This window comes from Pseudozyma flocculosa (assembly GCF_000417875.1).
Source record: "Pseudozyma flocculosa PF-1 unplaced genomic scaffold scaffold00015, whole genome shotgun sequence".
In the NCBI taxonomy this organism is placed as follows: domain Eukaryota; kingdom Fungi; phylum Basidiomycota; class Ustilaginomycetes; order Ustilaginales; family Ustilaginaceae; genus Pseudozyma; species Pseudozyma flocculosa.
Window position 1 is genome coordinate 433,145 of NW_006920883.1, and position 21,858 is coordinate 455,002.

Here is a 21,858-nt window from a genome sequence, read left to right on the forward strand (position 1 = left end):
TCGTCCGGCGAGGGCTCTGACTGGCGACGGACAGATGCGCCGGCATCCGAGGCAGAGCGGTCGAAACCAGCGAGGTGCACCACGCTCACCGCGAGCTGGCGTACGAAGCACCGTAGGCAGCGAAAGCGGCGGCGTTGTCGTCGCGGAAGTTTTGATACTCGGTGTCGGTCCGCGTCGTCCACGCCTTTTGATCGCGCAGGATCATGGCCTGCTGCGCGCCAAAGTTGCGCCCGTCGCGCTCGAACGTCGTCCGGTTCTGCGCCTCGAGCCCTTCCAGCAGCGTGTCGAGGTCATTCATCATGGCCATCAGGCTGTCGATCGTCTTGCGGTTGAGCGCGTCGCGCTGCCGCTTGGCCGCGGAGCGCGAGTTGCCCATCGGCGCCCGCCGCCGCGAGCCGCTGCCGCTGCCGCCGGCGGGCAGCGGGATTGCCCGCACCACCGTCTCAATGATCCTCCGCGTCTCGTTGAACACCTTCTGCGCCTGGGCGTAGTTGGAGCGAGAGATGAGCAGCAGCGAGCGCGTAATCATCTCCGACACCAACACCTCGAGCCGCCGCCGCGTCACGGTTGGATCGGCCATCGCAGCGGCCAGGCCCGGCGGCCCGGAGGACACGGGGTCCGGCGACTGGCAGTCGATCTCGAGCGTCAGGATCGTCGGGTTGGCCAGCCTCGACGTGCTGGTGCCGTTGGTCGGGTCGCGGAAACCGGCATCGGCCTCAAAGACAGGGACCTCGTCGATCAGGTGCTCAAATGACCCCTCGGCGCCGTCCGAGTCGGCAAGGCTCAGCCCCTGGATGCCGAGTCGCTGCATGAAGTCGTCGGTAGCGCTGCCCTGCTCGATGGGAGGCGCAGAGAGCTTGCGGCTGCTGCTGCTGCTGGCGTTGAGGCGCGGCAGCAGGCTCTCGAGATCGAGCTCGAGCTCCACCAGCAGCTCGCGCGCGTCGCCAAAGCGAATGTCGCCCATGTCGATGTCGACGTCCTTGCCAGACGACGAGATGATGGCTCCGGGCATGCCGGCAATCTTGCGGACGCGGAACTGGTTGTCGTGGGGCACACTGACGTGCAGCTTGACGTCGGTCAGCGCGATCGACATCATCGATCCAATGCAGCCGGCCAGGCACTCGCGCAGCTGGTACCACTCGCGCACAAACGTGTACGAGCCCTTTGTGTGGTTCGAGATCAGCCACAGCGAAGACGGGTCGTGCGTCTTGCCGTAGCCGAAGCAGTGGATGGGCACGTTGGCCGCCTCGGCCCGCGCCATGACCAGGTCCATCTGGTGCCGCTTGGGTCCGTCGGCCGTGTCGTTGACGAGAATCATGCCCGTGATCGGGTTCTTCTGCTTGCGCTGCAGCACGATGTCCAGCCCGACATTGACCGCCGTCACCGAATCGGTCCGCTCGCTCGTTCCGCCCAGCCGGTCCAGGTCGACGCGGAACGGGTCCTCGGCGTGGCCGTCCCAAGGCCTGCCGATGCACTGGATGAACTCGCCCAGCATCTGTCGGCTCGACGAGCGCCTCGGGTTGAGGAGCGCCGTGCGCTTCACCTCGCCCTCATAGCCGACCGAGTAGGCCACGAGCGAGACGCGGTCCTTGGGTCCCATGTGGCTGACAACAAAGTCAAGCGTCGATCGGACCAGGCGAAGCTTGAGCGCGGCCGACGAGTTGATCGAGCCCTGTGCGTTGTTGGGCAGGACCGGAGGCACGGCGAACATGAGCACCAAGTCGAGCGGCGTGTGTGGCAGCATCGGAGGCGGTGGGATCCTCGGGTCGAGCCCGCCCGAGGCGGACCACTGCTGGTGGCGAGGCACCGTGTCCGAAGCTGTCGAGGTGCGGCTGCGGTGGCTGCCGTGGCTCTGGACGCTCGAGACGTTCGACAAGCGTCGCATGTTCCTGTAGTCGGCCGGAGAGAGGGCGCCTTGGTGAGAGCCCGTCTTGCCGCTGATGATTGATGCGGCGCCGCTATTCGCCCGCGAGATCGAAACTCCGTGGCTGGGTGCCGCGGGAAGGCCGCGGAGGCGCTGGTGGTCGTCGAGGGGGTGCATGCCATGGCTCGCGGCCGAGTGAGCGGCCGAGGCGGCGTCGAAGGCTGATGCCGGTTCCTCGGGCTTGGCCGCCTCCTTGGCCGTAGTTGCCGCCGCCGCCGACTTGGACTGTGCGGCGACCTTCTGGCTGAGACGCTCTTTCCACACCGACAGAGTCTCGCGATCGCGGAAGCAGAGGACAAACTGATCCAGGCTCTCGTCCATCGTGATGCTGATGCTGAGCTCGCCAGCGACCGACGAGTCGATGACGCGGCGGATGTGCTTGAGGTAGATGCGGCCCTTGAGCTTGAGCGCGGGTTTGGGCATGGCAGGAACGTCGGGGGTGGCACCCGGAGCGGCCGGAGGTGCCGCAGGAATGAACCGGCTGAGACCCTTTCGCTTCTCCTCGGTGACGCAGAGCAGCGCGCCCTCGAACAGGTAGACGTGGAACTCGCGTACGACACTGTCCTGGCGGACGTTGAGAAGGTCGTGCAGCACGAGCTCGCCGAAATGCTCGAGCGAGTGACCCTTCCAATCGGCCACGCGACTGCGGAGGTCCTCGACCACAGCGAGGTTGGGATCGTTGAGCCGCTGCTGCGCTGCCGGCGTCGCACTGTACGAGAACCCGGCCTGACTTTCGGGAGAGATGCAGCGCTCCGGGCTGGCGGCCTGCTTTCCGTCGGCGCCGTTGGCGTACGACGTCGGCAGCGGGCTGCGCTGACCGCTCGACCTGCGGTCGTTGGGGACGTACTCGGAGCCGCTGCGCTTGAGGTCGTCCGAGTACGAGTCCTCGCCCTCGTAGTCGCGCTCGTCCTCCTCGTCAAACTCTTCCTCAGCGTAGCCGCGATCCTCGATCGTGTCAAGGCCGGACTCGACCGCATCGTCAGAGCTCGGCCTTCTCGATGGCACCTCGACCGAGAGCACGCAGACCACATTGACCTTGCTGTTGTCCTTGCGATCGGCCTTCTTGTAGATGGTCGAGTACTCTGGCCTAGCCCGGATCGTCGGGGTCGTGATGGGTCCCGAGATGTTGGCAGACCGGCCTTTTGCCTGGCTCTCGAGAGGGTCGTCCTCGTGGGCTTCAGAGAGGGCTCGAACCGAGGCCGAGTCCGAGCTCAGAGTCATCCGATCGGCCTGCGACCCGTGCGGACCCAGCCCCGCCAGCTTCTGAGACTTGGCGGTGGCCTCGTCACCGCCGAGCACGATGGCTCGACGGCATACACCGCACATGCCTGGCGGGTTTGCGGCCGGGGTCCGCTGGACCAGACCGGCGCCCTTTGTGCGACCGTTGCCTGCCCCCAAGGCCGCATTCTGCTGCGCAATGATGGCTTCCGGCGGGCCGTAGACGGCGGTGAAGCAAGCGTTGTGCAGCGCGTGGCCGCAATTGGGCACAACGTGAGGCTTTTCGCCGGCGAGCCGGTACGAAAGCGGCTCCAGACAGACAGGGCAGTCAACCTCGGCCATCTCGGTGAAGGTCGTTGAAGCGCCGGGGAGCGGATCAAACGATCTTCCGCTCGACTGACGCTCGCGGCCGGAGGAGTGTGACGAATGCTGGCTCATGGCGTCAAAGGATCCCTTGGACATGGGCAGGTGGAGCGCCGAGCCTCCGTTTGAGCCGTAGATCTGGGATGCCGCGTCGGCCTGATGCTGCCCTCGCCGATGGTCAGCATTGGGCGCCGAGAGCGAGTCGGGCAGTGGCACGTCGGCACCCATCATCCTCTCCAGCTTGCTCCGTCTTGTCGCGTCCCTGGCCGCAGTCGATGCGGCGGCGCCGTGCCCCGTTGCAAAGTCGTCGTGGAGCCGGTCACGACTCGACTTGCCGTTGCTGCGATTGCTGCTGCCGCCATGCGAGTAGTCGAGGCCGAGGTTGGCTGCGAGGATCTCGTCGTTCTTGCGCCTCTGCATGCGTGCTTCCTGTGTAAGCTCCGCGTTGGACTTTTTGCTCCGCATGGAGCCGACGTCGAAGAAGCCCATGTCGTGGTCGTTGTCGTCGGTGATGGTGCCTTCGATGGTGCGGAACGGCCGATGCGACGATAGACAAGGGGGCTCGTCCGAGGCCGAGGTCCTCCAGAGGCGGTGGTGGCGGTGTGCGATCTGGCGGAGGAAGTTCGAGGTTCAATCTACCTTGTGGTGGGCGCCGCGAGGAGAGGAGCATTTCATGTAGGACGAAGGATAGGGTTGTGGGTCGGTCAACAATCGATTGGCTCGAAGACGGGACGAAGCGGCTTGTCATCTGGGTGGGCGAAAGCCGGTGTACGGCTTCACAACTCGACCATTGTCGAGACCCCCGAATTGCTTCAGTCCAAGCCCGTCCGCCCACCCGGCGGGGCTAAGCCACAGAACAGGATTCCGGGGCTGCGTTCCATCTCGCAAGACACTATGTGGTGACCTGGGCGCGGCCAACACCCGGACAGGCCGAGGTGGCCAAGCACTGCGTCGCTGCCTGGGCGAGCCGATGAGGAAGGCGAAGGCCTCGCCTGGGCGGTCGTTTGAGCGCCGACGATAGACACATCTCGCCCCCGTTCTGACAGAACCGCCTCGGCGCAGTGCCAGTCAAGCCAGCATCGGACGAAAGACGGAGGCCGTGCATCTATACTCACGCGTTGATAAGCAAGCTTGTGCTGAGTCTTGCTCGATGGCTGGGCCAACGCTGGATCTCCGGGTTGGTCTTTCCTTGCCGGAGGGCCGTCGAAGAATTCGCTCGTCGCTCAGCGTATATCTGAGCCCCCTGTGCGCGGTCGCCGATGCTGCGTGAGGTAGGCTTGCGTCACGAGGCACGGGACCCGTACTCGACGAAGAGATTAGGGCCACAGGAGGCAATCGTCGCCGAGACTCAACGTTGACACAAGGTGTCAGGGGAGGCTCCGAGGCCTTGTCGAAGGTTGGCGATTCGAACGCAGGCGTCGAAGAGTGCTTCGACGGACAGGTCGAAGACGAAACCCGTCGAATCAGGCGAGAGCGAGCAAGTGCCTCGACGGGAGGCCGGCGATGGCGTCGAGTGGAGGCCGAGTGAGCGTGGCGGCGAGAAACGGGTCGAAAAGGACAGGGGAAGAGGCAAGGGGGGGAGAAAGCAGAGGTGACGCCGGCACAGAGAGGTGCGCGACGGTCGGCGGTGATGATGGTGGTGGCGGTGGTGGTGGTCGTAAGGAGAGGCTTTGGCCCGTCGCCCAGGCTGCCTAGCCTGGTACCTGTAGACGACACCGCGTGTCGGACGCCGAGGAGCGAGGAGGCAGGCGCGGCCACCCCGAACTGAGGCGAGGCGAGGCGTGCGATGGCAGGACGAGGCTGGCAAGGCGAAGCAGGCAGGGCAAAGCCAGGATGCACCACGCACGTACATGCATGATGCAAACGGGGAGGGGGCCGGCTTGCTTGCTTGCTTGCTTGGTGTGAGAACCGAAGCCGGTCAGCCAGGAGGGAGCGTGCGTATGCAGATGAGAGGCGGCACCAGGAGCGTCCAGCCAGCCACAAGCAAGGCCGGCCACGGAGGCGAGCATCGAAGCCAGGCGGCCGGGCAACAGGGCGGCAGAACACCACCGCACCAGGCTGGCTTGGTGTCGGAAGGAAACCGTCCCCATGTGCAGAAGAGGATCAGGCAGGCCTGCCTTGGGTGGTGGAGAGGGGAGGCTAGGGCTGAGCGCAGCACCACCCAGGCACCGCCCGCCCGCCCGCCCGCCCGCCTGCCTGCTTGCCTTGCCTGCCAGCCGCCTGGCCGGGCGAGACTTCCGTTACAGCCCGCCTGCCTAGCCCTTCCTCCTCGCCTGTGCTGCGCCTGGCCTGGGCCCCGTTGGTGGCTCGAGGCAGAGCGCACAGGCGACAGCCAGGGGTGGAGGAGGCAGATGCGTACCGACCCAAGAAAGCGGCCAGCTGCACACAGGTTATCCCCTGCAGCCAGCACCAGACCGAGCGCTAGCCTGGCCTGGCCTGGCCTAGCCTAGCCTAGCCTGCCAGGCCCATTCGGCGGTGCTGGTCGAGCAGGCAGGGAGAGGTTGCCGCCTGGCAAGCCACGCCGGATGTCCTCGCGAGGAGACAACCTACGGGATGGCCGAGGCCGAGCTGGACCATCGTAGGGAACGACGGGAGACGTCCGGCCATGTCTAGGCTAGGTGGCCCTCGGTAGCCGCGACCTGCAAGGAGAGGTGTGAGCCAGCAGGCAGGCAGGGCAGGCGGCAAGCCAAGGCCAGCGAAGCGGCATGAACCGAGGCGAGCGCCGCCTCTTTGCAGCCCAGCCCGGCAGACCTGGCCCGCCCAGCGCGGCCCAGCGCGGCCTAACCGCCTATGCAGCCTGCCTCGACCCCCGCCCGCCGCCAAGAAGCAAGCGCTTCACCCAGGCAAGCAGAAGCAAAGGCGCCTGTCTACCTCTTGCCTCTTCTTCTTCAAAGGGCTCGCCGCTTCGCCCCTCTCGCTCGTCTGGACCTTTCTGCGTCCAACGGGAGGTGTTCCGAGGGCCGCAAAGTAGCGGTCCTTGTGGCTGGCAAGAGCATCGGAAGACTCGATCTGGCAGAGCAAGGCAGGTACATGCCCACCTATCGAACAGAGTCGGTGCTTGCACAGCGGCAGGCCGGTCACCTCCGCATCAGCTGCCCGCAGAAACCCCCCCGGGCCGTCCCTTTGTGCGCAGGTGCACAGATCGAAGCTTTGCCGTCTTCTTTTACGTACGTGGCGCGAAGGACGGAACGGACCTGGCCTGGCCTGGATTCCCCTTGTCCAAGCGTGCCGGCGTGGGTGCAATCAAACGGCAACAGACGGCGGCCAGGATCGACGAGCGACGCTGGACGTTCAGACTTCGTGCGACGCTTGACGAGGGACCTCGACATGGCCCGCAAACGAAGCGCGTATGGCTGGCTGAACCGACCGACCGATCATTCGATGACCAGCACGCCCACACCGGAGTCGTAGCCAGGACGGGCCGGCATGCCTCCCGCTGCGCCCCGTTGCAGGTCGAGTTCGACAGCAGCGAGATCCGGCTCAGAGTTCCGCGGCCAAACCTCAAAAGTGAGATGCCGTCCGTAGACGAGCGTACGGTCATCGGCGTACCTAGATGGCGGCGAGGGCGCAATAGAAGAGGCGGAAGAAGGATTCGAGAGGCACAAGGATGCGACGACATGGAGCCCAGCATGCTGCGCCGGCCTCTTGCTTGACGTCGCCAGTCAAGCAAGTCCGCCGTTCGACGCCACCGGCAAGACGCGCGCGGGAAAGGCTAGGCTCTCGTTCACCCCTTATGCTCTTCTCATCTTGGCCGACGAGCCAAGTCAAGAGTCAGGTCTCGTGCTGTCGACGCCGAGGGGGAGACAAGGGATGAAAGACCGGTGGCGCAGCGGCCGAGGCTGGCGCATGTCGGTTGCTCCATCTCGCTCGACGCGAGCACCAAGCCGGCCTCTTTCGGCGTGTGCAGGATCATCTTGGCCGGTCGAAAACGGCACCGCTGCGGTATGCGAGCAGATTCTTCAGCAAGCATCTATGTACATGCCTTGTTCGTGAGTACGGATCGAGTACCGATCCGTTGATCCAGCAGGCTTTGCTCTGGCCTGCCTTGACGATCTGCGCCGGCGGAGGCGGCTGTGGCCGCGTCCCGGTCCGGTAGGCACGGTGTGACGCTGTACGGCGGGCGCCGGCCTGGAGCGGGAGCGGCGGGCGCCGTCCGATCAAATGGCCCGACGCAGGTTGGTCGGGGGGATGTGTCGGTCTGGTTTGCCACGATGCCGACGGCGGTTCGCCCGGTGCCTGCCTAGATGGACTTTGCGCGCCGCCGTCCGGCAGGCGTGCCGCGCGCGCCCTCGTCGGCAATCCCGCCGTGTCGATTGGCTCGATTGCGATGGCTGGTCGGAACAGCCAACCGGGGGTGGCTTTGGGCAGCGTGAGGGCGGTCGATGAGAACACAGTTGCTTCAGGTCTGTTCTTCTCGGCCGCGGACGTGTCGTAGGCTCTCTGTGACGATCGATGGTCTTGCGAAGGTGCGCCACGCGCGCTTGACCGGGGAGAGGCCTACTGTAGGCAGGGTGTAGGCGAGCCCTTCTTGTGTGGCGGCCTGCCGCCGTGACTCGTACAGCACGCACGCACGCGGTGCTTTGCCGGCTGCGCTGCGCTGGACTCGGCTGGAGCGGTGTGGATGAACCTTAAATTTTCATGCCCAAAGCCCGGCTGGCGGCGAGGCGGTATCGCCGCTGCCGACAGCCTTCGCCTGGCCTGGGCCTCGGCTGGGCCTGACTGGCTGGACATGGCAGGCACAGAGTGCGTCCCAACCGACGGGCCAGGTCCAGCCGGAGCAAGTCAAAGCGAGAGAGATGCAAGCGAATCCGAGGGAGCCGTTGTCGTCCTGGCCAGCCCGCCGAACCACTTGACTGCCGGACTTCTCCTCCGAGGGTTTGTGCACCCGCGTCTCTCGCCATCACCGCCTTTTCCCCATCTGTCCACTCCAGAAGCAATGGCTAGGAGCCATCGCCAGGGCGATCACCAGATCTCCCGCGCTCGTTGCGGTGACCACGCACTAGGTACGACCGCACAGGTCGTCAACACAGGCTAGGGCAAATGTAGCGTGGGCGCGCTGCAGACGACACGTGTGGTTGTTGCCGCCTGCGCACGCAGGTCGGAGCGGACGGTTGCAGCGCTCCGTTGGTCATGGCGCCATTCCCAGGTCGCGGGGGGACCAAGCGCCGATGTTGCGGCCTAGTTAGTGCGCGTTGCTGCACCGCGCTACGGTACCACTACTCTCTCTCTCTGCTTGGCGCGGACTGCCACATCCTCAGCTCGAGTGTCACAGGCTCGAGTGCCGACGATGGCGGGCCCGCGAGGATGACGAGGCGGACCGCGCTACCGTTTCGCTCCGCACCGCACCGCACCGCATCTCGTGGCTGCCCGACGGTTTTTTCTCGCTCGGCGGCTCGAGCTGCTTAGCTTGTTGGCGGTAGCGAGCGGCCCGCCTGGCCGAAGCGAAGGCTACAATCGACGACAACCGCGCAGATCCCCTCGGACCACGCGGACGGGCGCGCTTAGACGGGATGGCGCCACTTCGTCGTCTTCGCCATCCTTGTCGTCGTTGGATCGAGGGTCGTCATTGTCGGCTCTTGCGCACTTTCAGCAGCAAGCTCGAGAGTGCGGTATGTCGATGTCTACGTGACTTCAGTCTCTGCTCTGTATAGCTGTAGCGGAAAGACGCGCGAGGAAGACACGGTTGAGAAGCCGTCACGGACCGAGAGGATCCGAGCATCAGAGTAGTAGGATCTGCTCGGCCCCTCTGCTTGCATAGGTACAGCCGCCACCAACCCGGTCTCTTTCATTCGCTTTGGTCTCCAGAGCAACTTCCGGTGCTAGAGTGGCTGGCTCGGTGTATGAACAGAGGCTAGCATGGATCGACGAGACGAAGCGTGGGGTCCAGAGGCAGGGGCGACTTCGACCATGGTCAAAGTGGTCATCGAGGGAGCGACTGCCATCCATGCTATGCGTTCATATGTATGTACATCTTCTCAGATCTCGTCCCGGGTCGGCACACTCATGTACTGTACATGCACACAGCATCATCCTGTTTGGCCTGTACCCAGAACTGAACGGGTCCCCTGTCGGTCGGGGTTCACGATATGACAAGGGGGTACATACGCAATCAGGGGAGATGGTGCGGCGGGCGTTGTTCAGATGAACGTTCTACCAGACCAGCCGTTGGATGGAGCCGCATAAAGAGGCCCTCTCCTTTCATCTCTGTATGTACATCTTGCCTTGCTGTGCCTTGCTAGGTCTCCTGTACACGGGCTAGGAGTAGTTTAGATGCGGCTCTAAGCGTGAGAGGGCCGGAACCTTCTTCTCACGATTCTAGTCCGATATGCGTCGAGCCCAGGGGTCGAACACGGACGCGGAGCGGGTGAGGGGCGATGCAGGCATGACAGAGTGTAGAGCAAACAAGCCAGGGCCGGGGCGAGCCCTTCCTGCCCTCCTTGGAGGTGCATTCAGATGCAGAGGAGAGAGGACATGGCGCGGTGCGAGCGTACATGATGCACTTGGTATGATACGGCGTCCACCCTCCCGCTACGTTGGTGCGGGGTCGTGCGTGCGTGGCCAACGGTGCGTTGCAGGTATGTAGCGCATCGACCCGCCTTCCCGCTCGGCCCCTCTCCCGGACTCTAAGCGGTTCGGCAGGTCCGATTGCGGATACGACAACGAGCGGGGATGGGGCCAACAACCTGGCCGTCTCCGAACCAAGGATACGGATGGCCGAGGGTCGGGAGAGCGGAGTTGCGACAGTTGCAAGAACGTGCGCCCAGATGTCCTGTCTCGTGCGATCCAGAAGGACGGTACCGGTACAGCGCTGTGTTAGGATAGGATGGGATCCACCTCGTCCGGGTCGGCGGGGCAGATGGCGGGAAAGAAGGCGGAGTGCCCGCGCGTGCACGTACGCGCGTGGCCGACCCGCCTGCCTTCGAGGCCTCACCACGCCATCCAACTCCGCCACTCCGCCGTCACCTTCTCTCCGAGTCGGTGGGAACGCCATCCCGGCACCTCCCGTACGCGCATGTCCTTGGTCATCGCGAGTCGAGGGCGGGACCATCCTAATTCCCACCACCCGCTGCCTGTCGTTCGAACGAGGGTCTGCGCGCGCCACGCGTACGCAACACTCTCGACGCGCTCTTGCGATGGCTCCAACGGATGCTGTGTCGCGATCCCGCGGCAATGATTCGTCTTCAGGATATGATTCGTCTTCAGGATATGAAGGGCATCCGCATGCAAACGCCGCGGACACGCAGATACTGTATCTATGCATGCGTGTGTCGGCGAGCGCTTCGTACACGGGTCGACAATCCCTACCGCGGCTCGGGATCGTGGGGGGTTATCGTACAAGTACGTAGATCGCACTACAATGGCGATCGCGGCGAGGCCCATGCGCCGCATGGAAGGTCCCGCAGTCTCAAGCTGTCCGCTGCCCTCTGGCAGACCGGTGCGAGATCTGTATCGCTGGATCTCGAATGACACATGCGCCGCGCCATTGATCGACTGTGCGTGTCTGCTCGTGGGGGGCTCCCCGGTCACGTTTGCCGTCGGACCGCGCGAGGGTCCGATGAGCGGCAAGGCTAGCCTGAACGAGCATGGACGGTTCTCCCACGCTCCTCGACGCTAATGCCGAGACGTGATCAAAGCTCCCGCACATTGTCCCGTATGAGGAGACCAGAGGAGGCTTGGCAACCGCCTCGGTGATGCCTCCGCTCAGCTTGCCGCCTTCTTGGGCGAGGTCGACGAGAAGCCCATGGCAAGCAGCGTGTTCTTCTGCGTCGGTCCCTTGGTCGTTTTCGCCTTCTTGGTCGCAGGAGCATCATCCGGCTTGACGCCAATCTCCATGAGCTCCGTGAAGCGCTCGAAAAAGGCGTGCGGAAAGATGCCGCCCGACGCCTGCGGGTGGCCATTGAAGGCGTTGCCGTTGACGGCCTCCATGACCTCGGCCTTGAACTGCGGGTCGCGGTCGGCGTAGCTGTTGAGGATCTCGATGATGTTGACCTCTTCACCGCGCTTCTTCGCAATCTGGGCGATGCGGCAGGAAAAGTTTGTCAGCCCCTCGTTGTAGCCGTCGTTGGCGCACATGATGACCTGGAGCCGCTTGGACTTGAGCGTGCCGCTCCAGCGCGTCGCGATGCTCGGGTGGACCTGGTAGCCCGAGCGGATCCGCAGCAGCGCCACGCGGCCGTCCTTTGAGAATTTGGGCGGCGTGTGGGTGCAGCGCTCCGTCTCGAGGGCGACGGCGTCCCTCGCTTCGTAGAGTCGCTTGGCGTGCGGGTTCGAGGCCGGGTCGATGATGCCGAGCGGATCGCGGCTCGAGAGCACGGCGTTCCAGGCGGTGGCGACGTCAAAGTCGGGCGTGCGCCGCGGCGCATTGATCAGGGCAATGGCCGAGCCCAGCCGCTTCTTTGTCCATTTTTTGATCTCGGGCGTGAGGTCGGGAAAGGGTGGGTCCCAGTCGACATTGACGCTGAGGTCGCCCATGGTGCCGAGCACGGCGAGATAGTCGATCTGTGCCTCGGCGTCGGCCCCTGTGCCCTCCCAGAGCGGGCGGCAGAGGACCCAGGTGAGAAGAGATGCGGTGGCGACGGGCTTGTGATGGCATGCGTTGAGCATCAGCGAGCCCCGAGGGCCAGGGTCGTCGACGGGCAGCCAGTGGTGGTCGATGACCATGGTGCGCACCGCTTCCGGGTGATCGCTCTGCCAGCCGTGGTGGCCACCGTTTACGAGGGGTGGGCCGTTGCGGCTGCCCTGGTCGAGCACGATGACCCACTTGGCGTTGACGTCCTCCATGGCCTCGCGCTGTTCGGAGGCAGCCGGGTTGCTGCCTTTGGTCATGAGGTGGACGTCGATGAGGGTTGGATCGATTTTGAGCGCATGGGTCAAGGTGCGGTGCATGATGGCGCCCGAGCAGAGGCCGTCTGCGTCCTTGTCGGGTACCACGAGGACGCGTTCACCGCTGCGAGCGCATCGTCTGAGGAAGCTGACGGCGTCTGCCATTCTTTGCGGCGGTGCAGGCCATTCTGGGCAGTCGGACGAGGTTCTGGCGACCTGGATGAGAGGCAGGGTCTTGGAGGAGGGAGGAGACGAAGCGGATGGCGAGTGTGGCTTTTTGGGCTTCTTGGAGGACAGCTGGTCGTCGGAGGCTTTGCGCTTGGGCATGTCTGTAGCTGAGGCCGATTTGGCGTCCTTGCGGGGTCGACCTATGCGGCGTGCCGCGGTGGATGCTGGACGGACGAGGAGCGAGCGCGGTGGCGTGCCGTGGGGAGTCTTTGAGACGGTGAGGATCGAGGCGGCTGGTGGTGCGTTGCGGGCGTGTTTTGCGGCGAGGCCGAGTGTCGATCTAGCCAGGAGCATTCGCGGGCGATGGGAGCGCAGGCGATGATGGCCGGCTGTCGTGGTGGTACAGTGTCAGAAGCATTGTTGACCATTGATCATCGGGGTGAGGGTCAAGAGGTGACACAGCTGGGGAAAGCGGGGAGAGCATAGGGCGGCGAGCGAGGCGCACGCAACCCTCAATGACGGCGGCTGCAACGGTCCAAGCCTCCTCCACCTCTTGGGTCCTGACCGCTGCTGAATCGGGGACGCTTGCCCATCGGGAGTAGTCTCGGTCACTCTTCTCGAATCGGAGATCAGGCCAGGCCTGGCCCGGACTGCCAGGCCTCAAAAAGCGAGGGGCAGCGGGACCATTCGGAAGCGGGGCTGAGGTCAGACGCTCACCGCGGATTCCAAGGGACGGGCCAGCGTGAAAGCAGGCAGAGAGAGCGGGCGATGGGCAGTCAGGCAGGCAGGCAAGGCAGGCCAATGACCCCCGAGACCGACGACTGACCGGCTGGCCGGCCCACAACTCTCCCCGCCCCGCCTCGTCAATCCCCTTCAAAGCCGACACCAAACCCCTCCCGCAGCCCATCGACGACGACGACGACCAAGACGCCGACGCCACCATCACCACCACCATCGCAATCGCAATCGCCATCACTGCCATCCCTTTCCGTACTCGCACAACCTAGACCTGCAGCCCACATCCCCGCACGCCCACCCTCTAGCACCATGATCGCCGCCCGCTGCCTGCCGCGCCCCGCCACGCGCGCATCGACCTCGTCCATGATCAGCGTCGCCGCCCTCCCGAGGAGGACCTTTGCCACCTCCCGCGTCGACCTCGCAAGCACCCTCCTCTTCCTCGAGCACAAGAAGGGCGTCTTCAACGCCACCTCTCTCGCCGCCGTCACCGCAGCCCAGAAGCTCGGAGGCGACATCCACGGACTCGTCGTCGCCGGCGAGGACGCCGCAGAGGAGGTTGCAAACAAGGCGGCAAAGTGAGTCAATCCTTGCCTTGTCTCTTTGCGCAACAAGAATCTTCTGCAGCACCACCCACGCCTTCCAGTCCGGACACTGAATCGCTCCTGCCGACCCCTTCTTCCCTTGTGCTCCTGATCCGCCGCCTTTTCCCCCTCGCAAAGGATCTCGGGCCTGACAAAGGTTCTCTACAGCAAGCACAAGGACTTTGCCTCGCTCCTCTCGGAGCCCGTTGCGCCTCTGATCAAGTCGCTCGTCGACTCCAACAATTACACCCACGTCGTCACCGGACACACGGCCGTCGGCAGGGACATTTTCCCGCGCGCCGCCGCGCTCCTCGATTCGTCCCAGGTCAGCGACATCATCGACCTCGAGGGCGAGGACGTCTTTGTCCGCCCCATCTACGCCGGCAACGCCATCGCCACGGTCAAGGCGACCGACAAGGTCAAGGTCTTCACCGTCCGAGGCACCGCATTCGATGCCGCTTCCACCGAGGGCGGCAGTGCGACCGTCGAGGAGGTGGCTGCGCCCGGCGCAGAGGGTGAGTGCTCGACAGGCTCGCATTCCGTGCACGACCGCCGCATTGGCTAGGTGCTGAACGGACTGTTCCTTCCCGTTGCCCATCGTTGTTTTCCCGCCTTTCCTCTTTTCCCACATCCACCAGCGCTGACCGACTTTATCGAGGAGAAGGTGTCCGAGTCGTCGCGCCCCGACCTCGCCACGGCGCCGCGGGTGGTTTCCGGCGGCCGTGCGCTCAAGTCGGCCGACAACTTTGTCAAGTACATTGAGCCGCTGGCCGATGCGCTCGGTGCCGCTGTGGGAGCCTCGCGCGCCGCCGTCGATGCCGGATACGCCGACAACGCGCTCCAGGTGGGACAGACGGGCAAGATCATCGCTCCCGAGCTCTACATGGCCATTGGCATCTCGGGCGCCATCCAGCACCTTGCCGGTATGAAGGACTCGAAGACGATTGTCGCCATCAACAAGGTGCGTCTCGCTCCCGCGGCCAGCTACGCCTCGAGCTGGCCGTAGGCTATCGTGCCGGTTCTTTGTGTCAGCTGCCGTTGGCGTGCTGATCATTGTCATCTCCGGGCCCCGTCTCTTGGCTTTCCGCTCGATGTCGTCTGTGCCACTCGCAGGACGCCGACGCCCCCATTTTCCAGGTGGCCGACCTTGGTCTCGTCGCCGACCTCTACGATGCCGTGCCTGAGCTGCTGTGAGTTGATTCGCGTCCGGATCCTCTTTGATGGCCACGGATGGATGGGCAGATTCGCTGATCCCCTCGTTGTCTCTTGCCGTCACCCCCGATCCCTGTCGATCCTTTCCTCCGAATTGCGACCGCAGTGAGAAGGTCAAGGCCTGATGTGCAGCGAGCATGTCGAGATGCTGCCGTAATGTCTCGTAGTCGATGCGATGTGCAGGGAATTGAACGTGCCCTCGAGTCGTCCATCTTGTGTCCTGCTGCCCGCCTGCGTCGCACGCGCTTTTGTGGCGCAGCAGGGCCTGCGACGTACTAATAGCGACCGCGTTGCGATCCGAGCAGACGTTGTCTGGCATGCTCAATGAGACGTCACGTGCCCAAGGCATGCTCTGCTGTGATTTGAAAGGTGGCAAGGACGACTGGGGTGAACGGGCGAACCGAGGATGGGCCGTGCGTGAGGAGGCGTGGTGGCGCCGAGCTGATTTCGCGTTAGCGCGGCAGGCCCGGGCAAGGCCAGGCCAGGGCAGATCTGCCTGGCGGATTAGAGGACAAGCAGGCAGGCCAGACCCCCGACACGAGCGGGCACGTCCCATGGCTCTCTGGCAACCGTGGCCTCCAGCCCTTTCTTCCTGCTCCATGCCAGCGCCCCATCACCTCTCCCGCGCCGCAATCTCCTCGTTTCCGGTCTTTACCCAACGTCACGCAACGTCGCCCACGTCAAATCACCGGCTCCTCCCGTGTTCCCAGCTGAAGCTGGCCGAGCCGGGACAAGGCATCCCAGCCACACCACCCTCCTCGAAGCCTTGATCGACCTGGTCCATCTCTGCGGGCTCGGCTTCGTCCCGCCAACTCGGCCGTGCCCCCCCTCGCCATGGCACTGCCCATCGAAGGTGGAACCTGGGCTGAGCCCGGGGCGTGCCTGGGCTTGATGCCGGTCTTGGCCGACCACAGGCTCCCCAAGTCTGCCACCCTGCTGCACAGCTCCGCCAACCCACGCATGGACCTCGTCCTCTTGCTCACCAAGGATGAGGCCGCCGCTGCGGCCACCACAGCTGCGGGCGCATCCGCCAACAGGGGAATGTCGGCCGCACAGCGAGCCCTGATGCAGCGCATGATGGCAAAGCGAGCCGGCCAGGCCGCCGGCCCCGCCACCGCACCCGAACCGACCAGGGGACCCAAGATCAACATGGAGCTCTGGAGGCTCGGCGACGACAGCTCCTGCGTGTGGGAGGTGCCCCTCACCGCAGAGCGGCTCCTCGACCCCGAACCGGGCAGCGCGGCCGCCAAAGCAGCGGAGCAGGAGCTCGAGGACCTCTGCGTCCACGACATCGGCTGGAGCCCGGACGGCGATCGGCTGGCCGCCCTCTTCTCGGTACGACGCCTGAAAACCGCTGCGGCGGCGTCCGAGCCAAGCGGACGCTATGTCACGCTCGTCAGGACCTTCTCGGTCCACGACGGACGCCTCTGCAGCACCGCCCTGCTGCACCCCGTCCGAGACATTCGCACCAAGAGGGATGCCGAGAGGTTCAAGGCGCCGCACCAGCTCAGCTGGCATCCCCTCGATCCGCCTGCGGAGGCAACGGAGGCGGCCAAGAAGGGGCAGACCGCATCGGCCACTGCCGCAAAGCAGCTGGCCAAGTTCGACCCGCTGCCGCCCGTACCGAGCGCCGACGAGTTCGCCTCGGGATCTTCGACAGCCAACCTCATGCCGCACCAGCTGCGTATGATGCAGATGAGCGGGGCACAGAAGCCGCAGCCCAGCTTTGAGCTGCCGAGCTCGATGCGCGCGTCGGGTCGCGGACCCCTTGCGTCCTATCCGTGGCTCTTCAAGGACGGCACTGAGCTGGGCCTGGTGGAACGCAGCGACCGTGGCAGCGGCAGCGGCAGCGGCACCGGGCCCAGCCCCCGACCGGCCGACGGCGCCAACAGAGATACGGCAGCGTCTGACCTCGCTGCCACCTCCATCCTGTGCGTGGCCAACTCCAAGACCAGCCGGATCCATCTTCTGCTCGACGCCTCCATCCACCTCGGCTCGTTCGCCGCGTGCCCCGCCTACCGCAACGACAATCTCCCGCACAGGTATACCACCTCGCACATCACCACGCACGTGCCTCGCAACCTCTCGACCGTCATCGTGGGCTTCACCCTTGATAGAATTGCGGGACCGAAAGAGTCCAAGCTTTCCGGCGAGCATGTCGTCAGCCTGCGGGCAACGGAGGCCAAGCTGCCGATCAAGCAGAGCGGCAAGGCGCACCCCAAGTCGTCGGCCCACCTCATGAACAAGCTCTCCCGCCTCGGTCACCTCCTCGGCATCTACGCAGGCTACTCGCTCGACGTGGCCGCCATCATCCAGCAGATCTGGAGCCGCGAGATACAGCAGGGCGTCATCGACGAGTGGACCAAGCTGACAAAGGAGCTCCAGGTCAAGTTCGGCTGCGACTACAAGTACGAGCTGCTCAACTCGCTCCTCACCGGCAAGGCCAGCCCGGCCGTCGAGACGCTGCTGCTGGCCAACCTCACCGAGGGCCTTCTGACCCGCTTCGAGCAGACGGCATTCGCCGCGTTCGACCGGCTCAAGCAGCTGCTCCACGTCAGCCTGCGCCCGGCGCTCGAGCGTATCCTCATCTGCCTCAAAGAGTGGCAGGGTCTCTACCGCTAGTGAATCCGTCCGGGCCGTCGGCATTGTCAATCACTGGGGTCACGGGCGCGTCCGCTGACAGTTGTCTCCGACCCGTCTCGTTTTGACGCCTCGCCAGCTTCCGCCTCTACAACTTTGGCGGTTTGGAGGACGACGCGCCACAGCGCGAGTCTTCCAATTCAGGCAGCACCCCTAGCTACGGTTATACTCAGACCTGTTCGGAATCCAGCTCAAACGAGGAGCCTGCGCTCGAAGCAAAAAGGCCGGACAAGTCGAACCGGCTGCCCAACAAGTTCATCAGGGTCATCCAGGAGTGCCTCGATACCTGCCTGTCGCTCGCCGAGCTGATCGACATCGAGTCGGTCACCGTCGAGGAGTTTTTCCGCTATTGTCGCTATGGTGAGCCGGCCAACGGCGGTTGGAGTGACGCTCGGACGGTAGGCCCGCGCGTAGGTAAGCATACTGACGCAGATCTCGCTCCTTCCAACGTCCCGGCCCTCGCCCACACCATGCAGAAAAGGAGCGGCAGGAACGCCTGAAGCAAGACCAGCAAGAGCCCAGGCTCGCCATCAACTACGACGTGACGACCGTCGCCCGTTTCCTCGAACGCGGCTTCGAGCCTCCGGGCATCAAGCGGCTGCTGGGCTCCACCCCTCTTGCCAGTGAAATACCTGCTCCGGACTCTGCGGCTGCAGCTGGTGATGCTACTGCGACGGATCTGGCACAGCAGGAGGTCGTGGTCATCGACGATAGCGACGACGACGACGATCTGGGCGATAGCGAGTTCGACGAACTCGAGGGTGGGAACAGCGTGCTGGACGTGGATGACGACATGGACGACGTCGAGCAGCGGGCAGACGCCGGCGAGGATGCCGAAGTGGTCGAGTCGAGCGCCCTCGAGGCCATGCTGGCCCAGGCCCGCGCCCATCTCAAGAAGATCGAGGCGCTGGTGGAAGCGGCGGGGGCCAAGGAAGGAGGAGCAGGGGCCAAGGGCAAAAAGGGCAAAGGCAAAGCTCCGGCCAAGCGCGCGGCGGCACCAGCACCTCCTCCACCGCCTCCGGCTCCCAAGCGGCCCAGAGGCAGGGAACGCGTCTCGCAAGCCCCTGCCTTTGTCAGCAAGCCTCCGTCGGCGATGGCCGCACCCTCGCCTCCTCCACAGGTTGCAAGCGGCTCTCGAGACACCTCGAAGCGTGCCGGCGGCTCGACTCGAAAGACGGGTCTGTCGACGACGTCGCCCACCTCGCCTGGCCTGCTGGACGTGCTGGCGACCGTGGTCAGGCAGATGGGCCAGGTGCTCGGCGACGTCCTGGCCGAAAGCCTGTCCAACGTCAAGATCAAGTCGACCTACACTGCATCCACGCGGGTGTTTCACGGCAAGATCCCAATCGAAGACGAAGCCAAAGGCCCGATCCCGAAGCGCCCCCTCACCGCTTGTGACGCCATCGAGTCGCTTGCCAGCGTCCCGGCGCAGCAGCCCGAGCCTGCTCCGAGGCTCCTCAAGGTGGCCAGCGCGCATGGACAGGACCGCGTCAACAGCAAGGACTTCACCGAATACTTTGTGGCGACCTGCACCCGGGCGAGCTACGGCTTGAATCCCGCCGGCAGCGATGGCGCGGTCGCTGCTGGCGACAATCAGCCCGAGTTTGACCGCCTCATCGTATGGGCCTGGACGCCCAAGATGCGCACGATTGAGCATCAGTACCTCATGTTCGGCTTCAGATCGGCCCATGTCTTCCAAGGGCAGGCCCAGGGCGCGACGATCCTCGACTATGCCTACTATGATCATCGTGAGCTGGTGCTCCTCGTCCGCCTTCCCCTGTCTGGCGCCGCTGCCCAACCCGCCAGTGCCGCCGCATCCTCTGCTTCTGCAAGCGGCGCCGGCCGCGGTCGCGGCAGGAAGCGCAAGACGCGGGCGTCCGACGCCAACGGCGGCAGCACCGACGACGGCGGTGGCGGCGGCGATGACGACGACACCGCCGCCGCGCGCTACTTTATCGCCACCTTCTGGCAGGATGAGCACGTGCGGGGTCTCCTCTTCGAAGAAGATTATCATCCGCTCGAGGATGTGCCTCTACAGCTGGAGCGCGTCACAGAGCTCCCGACGGGCTTCCGCGCTGCCAGCATGTCGATGAGCGAACGCAAAAAGACGGTCGCCGTCGTCAACCGCCAGCGCAACCGCATCGTCTACGTCGACCTGACGCGCGACTGGCAGCCCGCCCCCATACAAACCGAACACCAGGTGGGCCGCAGAGGATGATGAAGAAGGAGGGGAGGGCGGCCATCGCTTCGATATGCGAACAGCGGTGGAAAGAGGAGCATGCGCCGTTCTCGTGGGGACCCCGGCACGACGCATTGGGGGGGCGTCCAGCGGCGCGTTCTGATTGTGGGACACGGGCTGCCATTGCCATGCAGGCCTCCGCCTACGGCGTCGCCTGCGCCAACCCCTGTTGCACTTTTTCCAGCAGACCGAGCCAGAGTGTGTTCCAATGACGATGATGCCAACGCCGACCGAGCTTCTTGACTGTCGCCGGGATGAGGACCGCACGCGATGCCAGCGCGGCAAGCGTTGAAGTCGGGTCCAGAGTGGGCCGGGCATCACTATACGTGCTGCCTCTCTGGCCAACCTGGATTCGCCAGACAGAAAGACGCGAACAAGGCGTTAGATGCCAACAGCGATGATCCGAACAGGGTCGACGATGGTGTGTGTGGCATGCTTCATAGCTCGGCATGCTGGCCAGCCAGCCAGATCCAGCCAGGCAGCCAGAGGCCCGCCCCCGTTGCGGCGCCGCGGGGCGTCGAGGCAACCTTAGCTTTGGCCGCCGCTCGGAAAAATCATGTTTCTCTCGCGGGTCGCGCGATTGGCGAGGCAGCTCGTGCGTGATCCAGCCCATCCGTGCAGCGCATTCGTCATCCGCCAGCTCTAGGAGGGGCCTGACAGCATACGACACGACGGCTGTGCTCGGAACGTCCTCACCTAGAGAACAGGCTCACGAACGCAGCGGTGAGAGGGGGAAAAAAGGAAGGCAGCCTCTGCCGGAATTTGCATCCGGGACCCCCTGGGATCTCCTGTGCTTATGAAGCCTGGCCTGCGGTCCTCTAGCCAGAGCTTGGACTTGGGCCGCCCGCCCCCCCGCGAGCGCTCCGTCCGGGATTCGAGCCCGAGACGCTCTGGCATTGCACGCGGGCCCCAAAGGGCGGCCAGAGGGCGCAGTCCCGGCCCCCCAAGGTCGGAACCAGGTACACTTACTACTGTGCCACAGAGGCGCCGTTTTCCAGCCGGGCCGTGGATGAGCAGGTGGTTCAACTCCGGTAAGTGGCCTGGATGATCGCTCCCTGCGCGTCCATCCGGTCGGCCTGGTTGGGAGGGGGGCCCCGCTGGCCGTCACCCACGGCCCTGGTAACGACATGGAGGCGTTTCCGCACCACGGCCTCGGACGGCCTCCCCTTACCTGGTCATCTCGGTACAGCCCGGCTCCGCATCCTCTCTCTTCGGTGCCCATCCCCGCCCTTGGTGGCGGCTGCGTCGTCGAGAGCTGAACGGACGGGCATCGTTCGGCGACAGACAGCGTGCCAACAAGTCTCCGGCGCCGGATCGGCATCGATCGATGCTGGAGAGGCTGCGGCACCGGACCGCACGCAGACCCCTTCTCCTCTACCACGACGCTGGACGTGCCACTTCATACCGAGCTCGGGAAGGGAGCGATCGAGTTCGGTCCGCCCACGCTGCAGACCAGCTGGCGAGAGCCACGACCTTCTCCGCCGTTCACCGATCGCCTCGAACGCCCAATACGAGCGAGCGGATCGCCACCCTCTCCCCCTCCAATCCTGCCAATCCGCCATGGTCCAGGCAGCTGCACCTACCACGACCGCTGCCAGGTGGGATCACGGCCTATCAACAAAGACGAGCAACCTCAGCACGTCGCCCCGACCTACACCCTCCGCCTCATGGCTAGCCTAGAGCCCCCTTGGCATCGCGCTCCTCCATCGACGCACCAGTCTCCGTCCGCCTTGCGGCTCAAGTGCGACATCGAGAAGTCCTCGATATCCCTCACGACTGCGCGGCGACCAGGGCTGGTGATAGGAACGCGCGCGGGCTGTGCCCCTGGCCCAGCAAGTCTTTCGGGTCCTTCGACCTACCATCAAGCTGCGCTCCGCACCCTCCTTCGGGATACCGGATGGCACTCGTCGCGCGTCGCGATTCCCGCGAGACCTCGAGTGAAGGTCCAAGCC

The 21,858-nt window shown here is 64.8% G+C and overlaps 4 protein-coding genes across 4 annotated transcripts; 2 read left to right on the forward strand and 2 right to left on the reverse strand.

Annotated features, from left to right (window-relative positions):
- Positions 1-85: 85 nt before the first annotated feature.
- Positions 86-3,994, reverse strand: PFL1_04627 (uncharacterized protein; the record flags this gene model as incomplete). The annotated part of the gene is made up of 1 exon (XM_007882153.1): positions 86-3,994. One exon carries the CDS (start codon positions 3,992-3,994, stop codon positions 86-88), a length of 3,909 nt encoding a protein of 1,302 aa, XP_007880344.1.
- Positions 3,995-11,206: 7,212 nt separating this feature from the next.
- Positions 11,207-12,655, reverse strand: PFL1_04628 (uncharacterized protein; the record flags this gene model as incomplete). Its single annotated transcript, XM_007882154.1, has 1 exon — positions 11,207-12,655. One exon carries the CDS (start codon positions 12,653-12,655, stop codon positions 11,207-11,209), a length of 1,449 nt encoding a protein of 482 aa, XP_007880345.1.
- Positions 12,656-13,543: 888 nt separating this feature from the next.
- PFL1_04629 (uncharacterized protein) lies at positions 13,544-15,152 on the forward strand (the record flags this gene model as incomplete). The annotated part of the gene is made up of 5 exons (XM_007882155.1): positions 13,544-13,809; positions 13,954-14,330; positions 14,454-14,776; positions 14,929-15,005; positions 15,134-15,152. 5 exons carry the CDS (start codon positions 13,544-13,546, stop codon positions 15,150-15,152), a joined length of 1,062 nt encoding a protein of 353 aa, XP_007880346.1.
- Positions 15,153-15,861: 709 nt separating this feature from the next.
- On the forward strand, positions 15,862-19,885 carry PFL1_04630 (uncharacterized protein; the record flags this gene model as incomplete). Its single annotated transcript, XM_007882156.1, has 3 exons — positions 15,862-17,648; positions 17,747-18,027; positions 18,144-19,885. The coding sequence occupies 3 exons, from the start codon at positions 15,862-15,864 to the stop codon at positions 19,883-19,885; spliced, it is 3,810 nt and encodes a 1,269-aa protein (XP_007880347.1).
- Between the last annotated feature and the right edge of the window lie 1,973 nt (positions 19,886-21,858).